General features: G+C 44.9%; 1 protein-coding gene across 1 annotated transcript; it reads right to left on the minus strand.

The window, feature by feature from the left end:
- Window positions 1-217: 217 nt before the first annotated feature.
- Window positions 218-16,156, minus strand: wizb (WIZ zinc finger b). Its single transcript, XM_053338833.1, has 13 exons — window positions 14,555-16,156; window positions 13,401-13,823; window positions 12,094-12,371; window positions 11,394-11,511; window positions 9,876-10,004; window positions 8,877-9,440; window positions 8,280-8,735; window positions 7,660-8,166; window positions 6,945-7,520; window positions 6,589-6,800; window positions 3,719-3,971; window positions 1,732-1,897; window positions 218-1,016 (listed from the first exon to the last, which is right to left on the minus strand). Exons 1-13 carry the CDS (start codon window positions 16,122-16,124, stop codon window positions 635-637), a joined length of 5,634 nt encoding a protein of 1,877 aa, XP_053194808.1. The 5' UTR covers window positions 16,125-16,156; the 3' UTR covers window positions 218-634.
- Between the last annotated feature and the right edge of the window lie 864 nt (window positions 16,157-17,020).

A 17,020-nucleotide genomic window follows, 5' to 3' on the forward strand; every position in this document is an offset into this window, starting at 1 on the left:
GTGCCATTTTTAACACTAAGTGTTACCACATGTTTAAAGTCTCAACCACAAGACTAGCAGAATTAGAAATGTCAGTTAATCTCAGTCAGGACCTTTAGGTGCGAGGCTGAGGCCAATGCTACCAGCGTGCTCTCACTGAGGCGCCGCTGGTAGGAATGGTCAGAGTCTAGCAGGTCTAAGTAATGCAGTGTTCATAAGGGGAAAGGTGTTGGGCAAAAATGTAGTGGACATGGAGGGAGGGGAGGTTAGTTTGATAAGGGCTACATTAACCCCTAAATCAGAGGGGTACAGTATCGGTCCACGTCAACACCTGGACATTCATATGAAACAAGGCAAACACAAAACGTAAGTTCATCTCTCCTCATAACCTTGGACAGTGCCCACAATCACCCATCCCCGACGCAGGGATAAGCCAGGAGAGCTTCGTTCCCATGGTAACGGGACTTAGTAACAGTCTAGAAAGCTGCTTCAAAAGGTGCTTGGGGCTCAGAGGACTCTTTGGAGGGGGGAAAAAACCTCCTCACAACACTTTGTGAAGGCCAAAGGAAAGAAACGGATGGAAGAAAGAAATTGTAAAAGGCAGGAAAAAAAACCCCAAAAGGGAGTAAGATGACAGCGGGCGACGAATTAGAGCTTACGCCGTTTGAGTGGTGAGGGGAATGGGTGTCGGAGTTAGGGCGGGCTGCTCTTCTGAGACCTTTACTATCTCTGTGGCAGTGACAGTCGGAGCGCACTCTGCCGCCGGCGTAGGGGACTGGCTCTTGGGAGCCGTGGAGGTGGTGTGGGTCGAGGTGGAGGTGAGGGCAGGTGTTGTAGAGGTGGTGCTGGAGGTAGAGGTGGAGGCTGGGGCAGAGGCCTGGACCGGGGCAGGGTCATCAGCCGGGGCAGAGGGTTCAGCGGAGGCTGCTTTAGGTGCAGCAGGCTTGTTGTAGTTCATCTTGAGGATGTGTTGCTGGAGGTGTCTGATCCAGTCCTCCTGCACCGACAGCGGACCGTGGAACTCCACCTCGCAGAACCTGGCGCAGAAAAACACATTTAAGCTGGGTCTTAAACTGTAAACTGTGAAATAACAGTGGAATAACAATTACTGTAACGAAAAAAAAGGGGCAAACTGATGCTGTTAAATTCAGTGCCTCCCTAGGGAGCAGCTGATTCTTTTAAAACTTTTGTGCTGCAGTAACATCAGAACTTAAACACTCATATTGCCTGAAAATCCCAAATGGTTCACTATTCTCAATATAGTGCAGAGTAGTGCTGGGTAGGGGGTAGGGGTGGTGATTGCTTATTTAAAACCTAGCCAGGTAGTTCTATTAAAGATGCATTATGTAAGATCTGGCCAAATTTTACGTTAAAACTTTATATCCATGACATCTATGTATTGTGTTGCAGAGATAGAGATAGATGCTAACCAGCTAGCCCCAACCCATCCTGTCTTGTAATACCACTTTGTACCTCAGGGGTGAAAGTGAGTCACTGTGGCTTCTAGCCTACACTCAACATGATAGGATGAAGAATTATTGCAGTAAGTTTTACTGTAGGACTGTTTATATGTCACTTTTTGAAGTTTTAGGTAATTTTAATTTGTTTGGAGCAAGTGGCAAAATCTTACATATTGCATCTTTAATGCTTCTGTCTCGAAATGTCTAATGTCAAGACCCTGGACATGTTCTCATTGGCCCTGTGTGAGTCTCCATGTTTATCACTCTGCCCAAACATTCAGGTTTCACTCACCGGCACTTCAGGGTGTAGAACTTGCCCACCAGTTTGACCAGTGGGTAGGAAGGTGGTTTGGGCACCAGGGCGGGGACGGTGCCTGTGCGGGGAGGTTTAGGAGGGCCGCTGTCCCGCTCGGTTCCATCTGGGCAAGACGGGTGCTTCAAGGGCCGACGCTCAAAACCTTAGCGAGAGGAGAGAAACCCAGAAACACAAAAGAATCCTTTCTCATTTCATGTTTCTACTGCAATGATAATCTTGTACAAATATTCAATACGTATCTTACAAAATGTGTCCCTTTCCTTAAAAATAAGAAAATAGATTTAATGTTAACAAAAGAGAAATGATAAAAGGCAATTCACTGTCACTAAAAAACAAGGCTAGAACATTACTGTGGCTCACTTCCTATAACATTTCATTAATTTCCCCTGACGAAACATCTCGCTTTCAGTCCTTTTGTTTTCCTTTAAGCATAACAGACTCTTTATTTGTCTTATCTCTCATGTATCCCACAGATTTCCCTTCTACTGCATAGCTACGTACATTCAACTTTTCTTATACAACATTGTCCTGATACATGATAGATTCTTTCAGACTTTTCAAGTTTTTTGCTTTTTTCTTGTGAATTATTGAATTATTTTACTTTTTCAGGACTCTGTAAATTATTCAAATAACAAGACTAAGAGTCTACAACCATGCTAGTAACTGAAGTTGTATTTGAGCACATGTTAATCCCAGCATGCTAACGTGATGATAACGTGATGGTATGTTCACAATCTTAGTTTAGCCTGTCACTGTGCTAATATTTGCTCATTAACACTAAACATACAGTTCTGCTGAGGTTGTTGGAAATGTCTACATCAGTTTTGTAGGTATTTGGTCATAAACCAAAGTATTGGACAAATTTAAATTTTGAACTGAAGTTAAGAGATCACCAATGTGACTTTTAAAGTCTTGAAAAGTAGAATGAGAGGCAGAGTCTTCAACTATCAGACTCCTTTCCTGTGAAACAATCTTCCAATTTCGGTGCGGGAAGCAGACACCCTCTCTACATTTAAGAATAGAGCCTAGGCTTGCCTTGGACCAGCTCCTAGTTATGCTACTGTAGCCCTATACTGCCATGAGACTTCAGTTCTCCATCTGTACACATTCATGTACCATTTATGCATGTGACTAACTTAGCTTCTTCCCAGGAGAGTTTTTGTGTTTTCTTGTTTCACATGTTCCCACAGATCCATAACCAGGACAGCCTGGTTATGGATTGTGAGCTTGTGGGTCGTGGTTGTGGACCCCATGCTGCAGTGGTCCTGCTTGAGAATGACATCTGCTATTATTATTATTAAGTCACAATTCTATGATTATTACTGTTGTTATTGTTGCTTCTCTGTGTCTCTCTCCTCTCTTCCCCTCCCTTTTTCTCCCTCAACCCAACTGGTCGAGGCAGATGGTCGCCCACCTAGAGCCTGGTTCTGCTCGAGGTTTCTTCCCATGAAAAGGGAGTTTTTCCTTGCTGCTCTCGCCAAGTACTTGCTCATGGGGGAATGTTGGGTCTCTGCAAAATAAAGTGCACAGCCTAGACCTGCTCTATGTGAAAAGTGCCCCGAGATTAACTTCTGTTATGATTTGGCTCTATATAAATATAACTGAATTGAAAATTTTAATTATTACAATTCATTCTGAAGGGAACCTCATGGTGGCGCTAGGCTAGAGAAAGAAGAGCAGCTACGTATGATTCATTGTCTGTGGATCGTAGCAATCTTCACAATTGTATGGAAATACATCCAATACTTGTTGGATGTATAATACATTTTAGTCTAGACTAAACTGATGGACCATCAGACAAACCAACCCTAGACAATTTCAGTAGTTTGAGATTTTTAAGTGTCAAATGGTTGAAATGTTTTTCTCAGAAGATTAGCAAGCCCAGCACCGCCTCGGCAAGAAGAGATTCAACTGACAAAGTGCAAACACATGCAGGCAAAAGCACACACTGTCCCTCACGTACCTCTGGGCAGGCGGACGTTAAGCTCACTGCGTGCCACCTGTGCTTGAAGTGGGAGGCCACTGATGAGGCGCGAGGGGCTGGCATTGCTGCGGCCGGGCCTGAAGGGAACGGCCTGTAGGTTGGTACCAACTTCACCCTCTGCGGTCTTGGAAGAGCCATGGCTGACCTCGCGGCTCAGCGGCCGTACCAGGCTTACAGCCAACGAAGAAGACCACTGGGAGGAGGAGGAGGAGGAGGAGGAAGAGGAGGCCTTCTGTGATGAGATGGGGAGGATATGATCAGAATCCGCTGATGCAGAGAGAGGTGAGCTGCTCTTCTGGAAGATGGAAAGAGATGAGTGGTCTTATAAGCAATATATCAGGAGACACTTGAGCCGCCATGTCTCGGTGTAATAACCTTGATACTACGTTTAAAAATAACAAGTTAAAATGACATAACTAGTCATCATAGCCAAATAAGATGTCACTTAGCAAATACCTCTCTTAGCATACTTGTCTTCATATAAAATTGACTCATTCTAATAGTAAATCTTAAATATTTCAACATTTGGGGAAATGCGCATAGTCATTTTCTTGCCAAGTTATAGATGAGAGGACTGACACCACTCTTCTGTGCAGTAAATTTGAAACTACCACCAAAAGCTGGTTAGCTTAGCATAGCATGAAAGCTAAAAGCAGTACAGTAGCCTAGCTGAGCTCTGTCCAAAGATAACAAAATCTGCCTACCAACTCTTTTCAAAGACAATTAATTTACACGTTACAGCTTGTTTGTTTAATTTGTACAAAAACCAAAGTGTAAAACTGACACATCCAAGTTACTGTTTCTAGCCAAGAAAAAGTCTGGCACATAACTCCCCCTTCTAAAACCACAATATGCAGTTCTTACACTTTTATTTGCAGTTTTTGTATGCATTATTTGTTACCTATAGACAGAGCCAGGCTAGCTGTGTCCCCTGGTTTTAAGTTTTTATGCTAAGCTGAGCTAAGCTAACTAGCTGCTGGCTGTAGCTCCATATCTTGTACATGAATGCAGTGTCAAATCTTATCTAACCCTTGGCAATAAAAGAAATTAATACAAAATTTTAAACTACTTTTTAAAGCAGTACGTTGTTGATGAACCAAAACTATAAGTGTATAAGTATGTCAGTTGAGAAATGTCTTGAGGCTAATGCTACCGGAATTGACCCAGATCTACTAGGAAATATCTAGACCTTGATAACCAATTATACCAAACATACTGTTAGCTTGTTTTACAATTACTTTAGCAGTGTCAATGTTTTAACATACCATGTATAGTCTTTATACCTTTTGGCAATGAATACATCCTTATGTATTGGCAGTATCAATGAGATATTGATCATATTTCCTTAAAGTCCACCTACTAGCTTTTTCTGGAGCTGTCAACAACATATCACAGTCTTGTAATAAGTAAATAACAATGCCAAAATTAAGCAATGAATAAGCAATGAAGATCATGAGAAAGCTGTAGCGACAGCAAGTTAAGTGGACTTTGAGGTAAGATTCTTTAAGTCCCTAAAAAGAAAAAAGAAAAAAGAAAAAAGTAATTGCTAAGACTGTTTTGCAGAAAAATCTCCCCAAAAGGCTCCAACAGCTCTGCAGCCCACCCACACAGATGTTTGCACTGATGTTTCCTGATTAGACCTGAGTTTAAGAGTCTGCTGATCACACAACAGCTCCTTTTTCACTGCAGACACTTGGACTTGTCATGTTAGGAAAAGAGCAGGTGTTACTAATGACATTAACGATGGCTCTGTTCTAGTGTGCTGGCAGTAAGTCATGACAGTGTGACTGTGACATGACAAAATGTCTTCAGGCCTGTTCCCAAAACGCATCTAATTGAACTCTGACAGTAAAAGGATTGTGCAGAGGAACTGTATGTTAAAAGCATATGAGGACAAGTTAAAGGCAACACTGTAAGTTCCCCTATTAAGCAATAATAATGTGCAGTATGTATTTCTCAACTCACTTCTTTACTCATTTTTGGGCATTAAACCTGCACAATACTTGTACAAGAATGCTAAGCTATAGTGTTGTGTAGTGATGTGTTGGTATTACGCTGATCTGGTCGATTTCTCATTGTGCCATCAGTCATTACATGGTTCTTAGATCCATATCATCATCCATAATAGTCCAATACATATATCATAGTTGGCTTCACTTGTCAAGTATAATACAACCTGTACAATATGATTACAAGGACATTTAAAAGGTGATCCATTCTGTATGTGTGTCACATCACAGCTAAGGGAAAAGGTGCGACTGTGACGCAAATGCACCAGAAACTAATTCAGGAGGGAAGAAAGAGAGAGAGAGAAAAAAAAAAAAACGTACATTTTCTTCTATCAACAGCATGCCATAATTTATCTGAAGATGAAACATAAGCTGCCAGGCACCCTGGTTACTATGGCAACTATCAAGTCAATAGCTGAGTCGTTCTGGCATCTGTCCCTAGTGATTTTTGCTGGGTAAAGACACAGGATCTACAGTACGGCTCAAAGCTGACAACAGACAACACGTCTGAAGCTTTCCAAGACACAAAATGTCTGTCGAGCCACCAGCTGAGGCATGTTAGATCTCCAAGCATGACGCCTATTCAGAGATACTGAGAGGAAAGTGAATGTGTCAGTAAAGTAGCACAGTGGGTTATGCTCTTCTATGATACAGCTGCTTGGCTTTGTGGGAGGCACAAGTTCTTCTACTGATATTTTACATTCACACTTGCAACAATAGACTTGGCTGAAATGTCAGAGGCTAAAGATACATTCAGCTAAAGCCTGGGAGCTCACTCTGTTAACACCTGAGCTATCAGACTGAAATGATCCACCACCAAACTACACCACTTCCTCTCACCTTCTTGAGGGTGGAGCGGTTACCCTGCATGTAGCTGCGGTGCATCTCCAACACCTTCTGCGGCCTGCTGCGCATCCAAGCACTGAGAGTCTCAATAGGGGACCCATTTACACACCACTCAGTCACGCCAAACTGCCTTAGGTGAGCTCGCGCGTGGCTTGCTAGAGCCTTACGGTTCTCAAAGTAGAACCCACAAAGCTCACAGCTGGGATCTGAAAAACAGGAGGAGGAGGGGGAGGAGGAGGGAGCAGGAGCAAAGTGAGTGGGGATGTCTTTTTGAGAATGATGATCATAAAATATGGGATCACTTCAGAATGAGCATACAAACAAAAAACAAAAACCTAACCATGACTCACCCTGGTGTCCGGGCTTGTCTGGGGAGGATTTCCTTTTGTAGGAGAACTCGTGTGACAGAGGTGAAAAAGTCTTAAGCTGAGTTGTCGGTGAGTGGGCCGTCTCCAGTGATTGGGCATCCTCTGACAGAGACCGTTTCCCAAGTGGGGACATCCTGAAAAACTTCCCTGCAGGTGGTGTACCGGAGGAACCCAGGGACCCCAGGCCCTGCTTATGGAGCCTCGACCCTGACTGCAGCAAACTGAGAGGAGATTTACGGTATTTAGAGGTGTGGTAGCCTGAAACACCCAAGCCCTCTGAACCGCCGGCGCTCCCCATGCTCTCCCATAGGGGACTGTGGGCTCCTTGGCTCGACTCCTTCTTGACTCCCTGGTCCGAATGAGAGGAGGCGCCGACCCCTCTCTTGTGCATAACCTCTCTCAGGGTGTCAATGGGCGAGCCGTTGACAGTCCACTCTGTAATGCCCATCTGGCGCAGGTGGGAGCGGGCGTGGCTGGAGAGGCCTTTACGGTTCTCAAAGTATTCCCCGCAGAACTCACAGCGAATATCCCTTGTAGGCTCCACTTCATGGGCCATGGCTGTGGAAGAAGAATAAAAAAAGTGAGTAAGAAGTAAGAGCAATGTAATAAACTGTATCTGCTGCTGAGTTAGCAAGTATGTTTGAAAGTTTAAACTACTAAATTAGCCCTGCAGAATAAATTGGAAGATTTATATTACCCAAGTTGAGGGGGAATACACTGTCAGAGCTGCTCCAGCTACAGTTGAGAGGTTCAGCCGAAAAGCCGCCAGATCTCCCCGCAGTCCCGGGCGCGGTGACCTCCAGCTGCACCGGCTCAGGCTTCAGCTTGAGGATGAGCCCGCTAGACGACGACGGTGGAGCCGAGCTCGACTTAGAAACGGCGGGATGAGGAGGACTGGAGGGACGGGCGAAGGCGAAAGGTACCCGACTCAGGAGGGTAGCTGAGGGAGAGGAGGAGGTGGACAGAGGGGAACGAGGGGGTCCCGGAGAGGACGGAGGTGGAGTTTTGAGAGGTTTTAGAGGAAGGGCGCAAGGCAGGCCGCGTCTGCTGATGATTTCCCGTAGCGTGTCGATCGGGGAGCCGTTGACAGACCACTCAGTAATGCCCATCTGACGCAGGTGAGAGCGGGCGTGGCTGGAGAGGCCTTTACGGTTCTCAAAATATTCCCCGCAGAATTCACAGCCTATTTCCTTCGGAGGTTCACCTAAAAGATGAGAAAAGTGAACTGAAACATATGTAAAATAACTTTATATGAAGCGTTTATGACTTTACACGACACACGAGAGAGCCCCATCGATCCTGGGAAACGACACTCACTGTGTGGAAGGGCCATGAGTTCCCCACTACTTAGGCGGAAGACCTGCATGGAAGAGGACTTGTGTCGCTTGGCGGGCAGGCCAAGTAGAGATGAGGCAGAGGAAGAGGTAGCTTTGGATGTCGACCCACCCCCGGCTGTGGTCACCTTATAGAGGAGGGATGAGGAGGAGGAGGAGGAGAGGCTCAGCAGGGTCTGTTTCGGGGAGGAGAGCGTCATGGTCGTGAGGCCCCTCGGTTCTGCGTGGGTGTCGAGCTGCAGTGCACTGGCTTTGTGCTTGAAGTCGTCAGTATCAATGAGCTGGTTGAGGAGGTCGATGGGAGAGCCCTTGGATTCGGAGTACTCCACCCCAAAGTGCCGAAGGTGGGCTCGTGCGTGGCTGGATAAACCTTTCCGTGTCTCAAACCAAGCACCGCACAGCTGACAAACAATGTCTTTGTTGGGGTCCACCTCGAGTGCTGCACATTAAAAAGAAATAACTACAGTAAGACTTCGAAAAACACAAAAATTTAAAAAGAACACAAGCCATTCATATGAACAAAGAACAATACAATACAAAGTCTTCAGAGACAGATTTTAGTGGGGGCGGTTACACTTACTGAGGTTGAGAGGTGCGTCATTTTCCTGCGGTGCCCAGATGGGTTTGGATGTTGTGAGGCCAGCAGATGGAGAGAGGTTAGAGGTCAAACTTTTCATTCCCCCGGCCTTGTGCTCCGGTGAGCGCAAGGGGGAAGACACAGGCAGTAGAGAGGAAATTGGGGCTTTCCTCACTACTGAGGAAGGGGAGCTAGAATGAGCCGGAGCTGGAGAGGCACCAGGAGAAGGTGTAGGCGTTGAGGAGGAAGCGGGCGGCACCGCTTTCGCCGCTTTGGCCAGGATGGAGAGGGGTATCGGCTTCTCGTCTAAGTCCATGTCTTCTAAGTCCTCATCTTTCTGAGAAGCGGAAGCAGAGGAGTTCTTGGCCGAAAGGGGATCCAGAAGAGATGAGCTTATTTGGCTGTCAAGATTACGCTCCTTGGCAATTTGGTAGAGGAGGTCGATGGGCGCCCCGCTGCTCTCCGAAACGCTGATACCCAGCTGGCGCAAGTGAGAGCGGGCGTGGCTGGACATTCCCCGTCTGGTCTCGAACTGAGCTCCACACACCTCACACTTCAAGTTGTGCACTGAAAAATAGGCATCATGAAGATAGATATAAATATTACATAGTAACTACTATAATAAGCACTTTAAATATTATTTAATTATATCTTGTATTATTAACACAAAGTTTGCAAAGAAACAACAGGTGGCTCTGCTTCTTTTAGAGGCCGCAGATATCCCAGAGGACCCGTCACCTCACTTACCCTTCCTGTCTACATCTTCACCTAGTCTGCACTAACACTACCAAGTGACAGGGGTGCTCTTTTTAGCCCCTAAATACATTTGTCTGCCTCCTCCCCAGAGACAACCCTCTCTGATGTAGTGTCGCCACAATTCAACACTGACCCGAGGTCACTTTTACAATTTCCCCACTGACAGCTATGATAAGGCCTGGCTGTAGCAAATCCAATCCCTTGTCAACACTCAGGGTTCGGCATTCCCATATTTCTCTCTCTCACCCTTGGTGTCTGCATCCTCCCCAGGAGAGAGGCTGTCTTGGTCCACACCGCAAAGCCCTATCTTCCCTGGGCTCGGGCTCAGAGCATCCAGAGCTGGAAGCTGCAGCTCATCCTCATCCTCTTCCTCAGCTGCTTCCTCCTCCTCACCTGAAACATGAAACACAAAATCCAGTTAAGTGCAGAAACGCCAATTAAATTAAGACAATTAAGAGTGATTATAATAATAAAATACCTTAGAATAAATATCACAGGTTGAATCTCACCACTAATTCAAATTTTTCTAACCTTCCCCAAAAACAGTCAGCATTTTTAAAGTATATAAGTATATTTCTGAGTGCCTTGACATGAACAACACAACGCAGCTTGAGAGCAGAGAAATCAACTCAGTCTTTTGAGCTCATAATGTATCAATCAATGTAATCACAGCGCATTCTAACGTCCTCTGAAGCGACATGTACATAAAAAGATTAAAGTCATGAAACCCTGTCAAAAGAAAGTCATCGTATCAACTACTGTACGAAACAAACATGGCAGTCCTGGTTCCCCGCAGTCAGGCATTCCCGGGACAAAAGTGCCATTTTCTGCGACAAATCGGTAAATCAAAAGAGACGTGGAGACAGACAATGCTTTTTGTCTGGTGGGCGGCTCTGCGCTTGTCAGTTCATCTCTTGACTGTAAAAGAGCGGCGATGTGACACCTCGGAGCGCAGCGTTATAACACCATCTATTATAACCAACACAGCACTAAATCACCCCCGGAGTATTTTTCTTCTTTAATGAAAGTAGCAAAAAAAAAAAAAGAGCTAAGTTGACTTTATATCCCTTCAGGCTGAGTCGCGTGAGCTACCCCGATACTTCCAAGAAAAAGTGATACTTCGATTATACTCCCGTTGATCCGGATAAGTTGCAATAAGATGACTGACTATGACCGCTTTCTGTCTACAAAGTTGCCATGTTTCCTGAGCGATCTCACTGTTAGTTTATTTTCAGACTAAATCATGCACAAATGCATGCACTTGAAAGCACAGCGTGTCCTCTATCAAAAATCAAAGCAAAGTAAAATGGCGAGGATTGGGCAACAGTAGGTAATTTTTTGAGATCCTGCAGCATTGAAAATACTGGACGTCATCCCAGACGTGCACAATAAGAAGAGAAAAAAAACCTGACGGACGTTTAGGAAACACAAACTGAAACAACAATAGCCTATCACAACAACGAAAAATGTGCACAATTTTACCCGCGCCTGCATAAACGGGAACACCCGAAACAATCACAATGACCCTCTTTCTGAGCTTTTTGACACGCGTGTCATGGGGCTACCTGCATGGCTGTGCGCGACACTGCTTTTCTTTACGTGCTCTCACATAATGATGAAGAGTTTTTTTTTTTTTAATGGCTGTTTTTTCTGTCTGGCTACAATGTGACAAGATAGACGCTGCGCGAGACGTGAAGCGCAACGCCGCCGTGTGATCCGAGGGGGGCACGCGGTGCACGGGAATGATCACCGCGCGCTACTCACCGGTCCGCAACCGCAGTGCATCGGACTCCCGGCAGCTGAAGCCAGACAGCTTTTCCGCTATTGTTTGGGTCTGCGGGGAGGTGGAAGCAGCCATTTTGCCCCCATATGCACCGCTGAGCTAAGGCGTGACCAATCGAGTGGAGGCGGAGGTTGGGATAAATGCACCGAGTGCCACATCAACCACGGGCATCAGGGACTCACTCTCCACACACACACTAACACTCTCACTCACTCTCACTCTCTCTGTAAAAGGCTCATATTCTCACAACAGCCACAAGCAACCTTCATGCAGTGCACGGGGGTGTCACTCAGGTCAGACAGTCCGTTTTTATTCAGCAGAAATAGCAAACAGACAGGTGCACTTCAAACAACAGTAACAGCATCTGAACTCACATTTCCCACAGCCTCATGCATTTGTAAATAGCATCCTTCAGCTCTCCTGGTAGCATTACAGAGGTCTAAAGTGCAAATACTGAAGGGGTCACCAGGTAATAAAACACATCAGCAGCCAACAGAGCAACTACACAACTCATGAGTATAATACAATTTCTACTTTTTAAGAATGGATCAACGTTGAAGACTTACCTTCACTATCTTTTATACTATCCTTGTTCTTCCAAGATTGAGGAGATGTTGAAGGCAGTGCGTCAGAAACGGCAGAACTCAGCGTCCTTTCACTTGTCTCCCCCTCCAGTTTTACCTCAATGATTCCCTCCTCGTCCTCCTCCATTTCATCCTCCTCTTCTTCCTCTATGGAGCCAGGGCTCCGCGGGGGAGCTGTGGGGATTACCAGGTCCGGCCTGCTGGAGAACAGCTCCCTCAAGATGTGGATGGGAGAGATGGTAACGTCCCAGTTAGTGATGCCGAAGTCGCGGAGGTGGGCACGGGCATGGCTGGACAGGCCGGCCCGGGTGTCGAAGCCGGCGCTACAGAACTCACAGTGCATCACACTGAATGTGTCCGGGTCAAAGTTGGCAACTGTGGAGAGGACAGGCAATACAAGTGGAAGTTTAGACATGTGAGGATAATACTTAACGCCAACCTTATAGCATGTGATCCCTTTAGTCCAAGCAACGTCTTCTTGTGACCCCTGTGTGTATTTTGACAAATACTGAACAGAATGCCATTAAATTTGGTACACAAAGTCATGTCCCCCTCCGGATTAATTGTAATAACATAGGTGATCCCTTAACTCTACATGTAACGTCATCATCAGGTCAAATCTTTGTTGTGCAATGCTTTGTTTCATGACCAAATACCTGCAAAACTATTGACATTAGTGACAGAACATCACATTTACTAAACTACTTGGTGAAGGTGGTGGTATAGAGTATTGCTTAATTCAGCATCTGACTTGAGGTCAATTTGAGGTCATGTGATGCTCTGAAAATAACATCATAAAACAGAAAATGAAGGAATGTTGACTGAAACATATGGTAAGTAACTATGGGCAACATGGCATTGCAACATACCTGCTCACAGTAATTAAAGTGAGTTGTAGGGAAAATATATAGCATATAATGTATCTGTTCAACAAGAAATGGACATAACATGAATGCTAGAGTCAATCATCTACTTTTGCAATATTGCCCAAAAATGGATATCTCAGCACCATAGCATTTATTATATGACCATTTTTTGTCGCACAGATACATTATGTTATAAACTTTCCCTGCATATCACATTAATTCCTCTTCCTGGTAACCACTGCTTTACGTCATAATGACTACTTCTACAAAACCCGCATATAATCTGAATTTATTTGTTCTACTGGGCATGAAACAGGCATTTCAAATGAAAGACTCCCTTATTACAGAGTTAATATTCACTTTAGCTCATGTTTTTCAATTGGGCGTCTGACATTGTCACACAGCCTACATCAGAGTCATTGTTCCAAGAATATTTTACCAACAAAGACAACAAAGAAGGCATTGTCTTTCTGGGTTTTGCAATTTGATCAGACAACATCTACACAGCTTAAAGAAATACACGCAACAAGATGCTGACCTTTTTTTTTCTTCTTCTGATAGGAGAACTTCTTCTCAATGGCATTGACTTCCTCAGGGGAAATGAAGTGACGCACATTGTAGCTGACGCCCACTCGGTTCAGGTGGCCTCTCACATGATTGGCAAGGCCGATGCCGTTATGAAATCGATCGGGGCAGTAGGGGCATTTCCTCTCCACACTCTTCAGCGTCTCCGCATCCTCATCAATCTCGTCTCTGTCTTCATCCAAGATGCCCTCTGACAGGAAACGTCGCAAGTGTTCCTCGTCAATGTCGTCGTCATCGTCGTCGCTGTCAATTTCTGCAGGTGCAGCAGTAATCCGGTTGCTCCTCCTCAAAAAGAAAACCTTCCTGTCTTTCTCCTCCTCCTCCTTGTCTTCGTCCTTTACACTTTTCTTAGGGGAGAGCGATAATGAACGGTCTTCTGGAAAGGAAAAAAAAACAGTCTTGAATAAACAGAGAAAACATTTTGAAACTGGAACAGAGTCATTTGAGGCTGCATACTTTAAATACTATATCGGCATCTGGAGGGTTTAGGCACATCTCTACACGTCAAAGTCTGTGTTATTACAACTTAGTTTTTTATTTTCATAGTTCGGGCCATTAAACATACTTTCTACTAGTAATAATCACAATGTACTTCTCATGTTAACAGCTAACATATTATGAATCAGCTTTCTTAAAGGGTTTGAACTCATGAAAACTGTGGAGCAGGAGAGTTTTGTCACCCTGGATAGTGACGTTGGTGGCTGTCTCTATTCGACTGGAAAGTATTGATTGTTGAGGTTGTGACAAATGTTGTGAGAACCTGAACTTCCATTAATAGGTTGTTTTTAACCCCACATGTGTCTCTTTAGCCTTGTTTTAGTCTCCAGCAATGTTATCTGCTAGTTGCTAATTTTGTTTATTTACTGTCTGGTGCTTTCTCTGAAAACAGCTGCCTACTTCAGGAAGTCAAGTTATTTATTTATTTATGTGCAGTGTGTAAATAGTGAGTGTTAGGTACATTTTAAAAATGTCTTACTGTCTTATCCAAATGTTCAAACCCATGGCAGACACAATTTTGACAGAACAAAAATTAAGGTGACTTGGTCTAACTTAACATTTCAGGACAGAGTTGCAATACAGTGTCTTCAATCATTCATTTAGTCTAACCTGTATGTGCTCTGGTGTGCTGTTTTTCTCCCAAAGGTGAGTTAGCATCTTGTTGAGACAGGTCATTGTCAAGCTCTGTGCACTGATCTTCGTCTTGCTCGTCTTCACTGCCAGCCAGCTTGTCGTCATCTAGTCTTGACTGATACTTGGCTAGATCAGTCCAAGTCTTCCCTCTCCTGCTGAATCGCCTATTCCCGACACACTTAAAGACTGCCCGGCTTGCGGGCCGAGCTGCAGCACTGTCCGGTGTTGTGCTGTCCTCAGAGGCAGTGACTCCTTGCTGGCTTTTGCCTTGAGTGGCATTGGGCAGGGATCCAGACCCTGAGAGGTGGTCGGAATCTGGGATGGGATTTGAAATTCGAGCACCCACATTAGACCTTGAATGCTGGCCAGTCTCATCAGCCTGTGCTCCACTGATGGAGACCTGTTCCGGGTGAACGAGTTTCTGGTGTTCCCTCAATAGAGTTTGACTGGATGTCAAGAAGGCACAATGACCACAGGCCAGGGAGGTGGATGCCAAACATGATGGTGAACCAGGAGATGGGGTGTCACCCCGGAGAGCGTTTTTTTCCCTGTTGTGGGTCTTGGTGTGATTAGCCAGTGCCTGGGAGGTTCTTGTGCTGAAGTTACACTTGGAGCAGACAAAGCGGCGGCGGTAGGCAGAGACACTTCGGGGCTGAGCTGGGCTTCGGACTGAATTTGGAGGAGTTGTATCTGAGTCAAGAGTTGCTTGGTCTCTGTCTGGTGTCGAAATTGGGGCTGGGGATAGAGGTGGAGCTGTAACTATTTCTGGGTCTGACCCTTGGCCTGGAATCGAGACCGGGCCTGCATCTTGCATAATAGCTGTGTCTGGGCTTGTAAGTTTGACCACCTTACTGTCCAATTTGTGAATCTCTTTTTCATTCCCGTTTTCATTCAGTTTCTCAATCTCCTCCAGGATCTTCAGACGGGACTCCTCGTGCCTTTTGTGGTGTTCTGCCAGTGCAAGCCGATTCGGTAGGTTCCATCCACACTCAACACACCGAAAACGGCCACCCTTTCCCGTGCGCCTCCCACATCCTGCACCACTGTGACGGTGCTCAATCATGTGCTCCTGCAGATGGACTTGCTTTTTGAAGTAAATGCTACATTCCACACAGGTAAAAATTTCATTACCTGGCTCTACTCTGCTTTCTTCTTCTTCTTCTTTGTCTCTTTTTCCTCCTTTATCTCTGAACTTTACGGGTTCATCCGCTGTGCCCTCTTCAAAGTTGCCCTCCTCAAAATCATAGACCCCTCCACCTAGGCTCAGCTGTGTCGGTGTTACAGTTTTGGATTTCTGAAGTTCCACCTTAGCCACCTTGCCAGTCTCAGGCAATGAACGCTTCAAGGTGCCAAGGCCGGAGAAGGGCCTGAGCAGGACCCTCTTCTTTCTGCACCGCTGAATGAATGTGCAATGAGCCCAGGGGGCAGGAGGGGGACTCTCAGGGTCTGAGTCTCCAGGGAACGTGTACACATCTCTTTCAGGCTCCTTGGTTTCTTTTCTCTTGGGCATTCTCTCACCCTCAATATTGTCCGCCTCCTCCTCCATCTGGCAACTGTCCTTTGGTTTTACTTTGGACAGAAACAGCTCAGTTGCCTCAGATACATTCCAGACTTCGCTGTCTGCCACTGTGAAGAGAAAACAGAGGAATTATGAATGAGATGAGCCTAAAGATAAAAAAGAAAGATATCAAGTGTGCAGGCAGATTTTGTTTGTTCATTGTGGTACCTACATTCTGTTGGGCCAAGCCGAGATGTATTTGGCCCTTCTGTCTTTGTGCTCTCGTTGTTGTCATTGTGCCCCTCCACAGGGGTGGATGAATCAGTCTTACAATGCAAAGGCTGCAGTTTTTCAGGTTCTTGATCATCTTCACTATCAAGTCTGGACAGAAAAAAAACATTCAAATTTTAAGATGTGAAAGCAGAATCTCTTCCTAGAATAAGTCAAAATTACAGATTGTCTGCAAGCTTTTATTTAAAAGGTCATAACTATAACATAGAGGTCATGTTCTCTTTCATTTTTGGGGGGAATTTTGAGGGCTTGAACAGACTAAGGGAGTTTAATAATACACATGGTGGGTATTTTGCACGCTTACTCCAGTAAACTTACTATATGTGATTTTAACTACTGTTGTCCTGAAAAAATAAAAACACAAATGATTCACTGTTTCCCCACCATAATGGTATTCCTGGCAGGGTGAAGAAGCATTGAGACATTCACATTGGGAAATAAAATAGTAATTCTTCAATTTTTCGGGTTCATAATTTCCAAATAATTTCTTCTGAATGTTTCTACTCAAAACTATGGACTTCAGTGATAGTAGTAGATTATAGTTAGTCAAATAAAACAAGTTCAACACTTGAGAAATACACTTTCTGGCTGAGAATTAAATAAAAAGATCAATACCACTTTTGTTTTAGTCTGTTAAATATAACTCTACAGAG

Source organism: Scomber japonicus, chromosome 18 (genome assembly GCF_027409825.1).
Source record: "Scomber japonicus isolate fScoJap1 chromosome 18, fScoJap1.pri, whole genome shotgun sequence".
Classification (NCBI taxonomy): domain Eukaryota; kingdom Metazoa; phylum Chordata; class Actinopteri; order Scombriformes; family Scombridae; genus Scomber; species Scomber japonicus.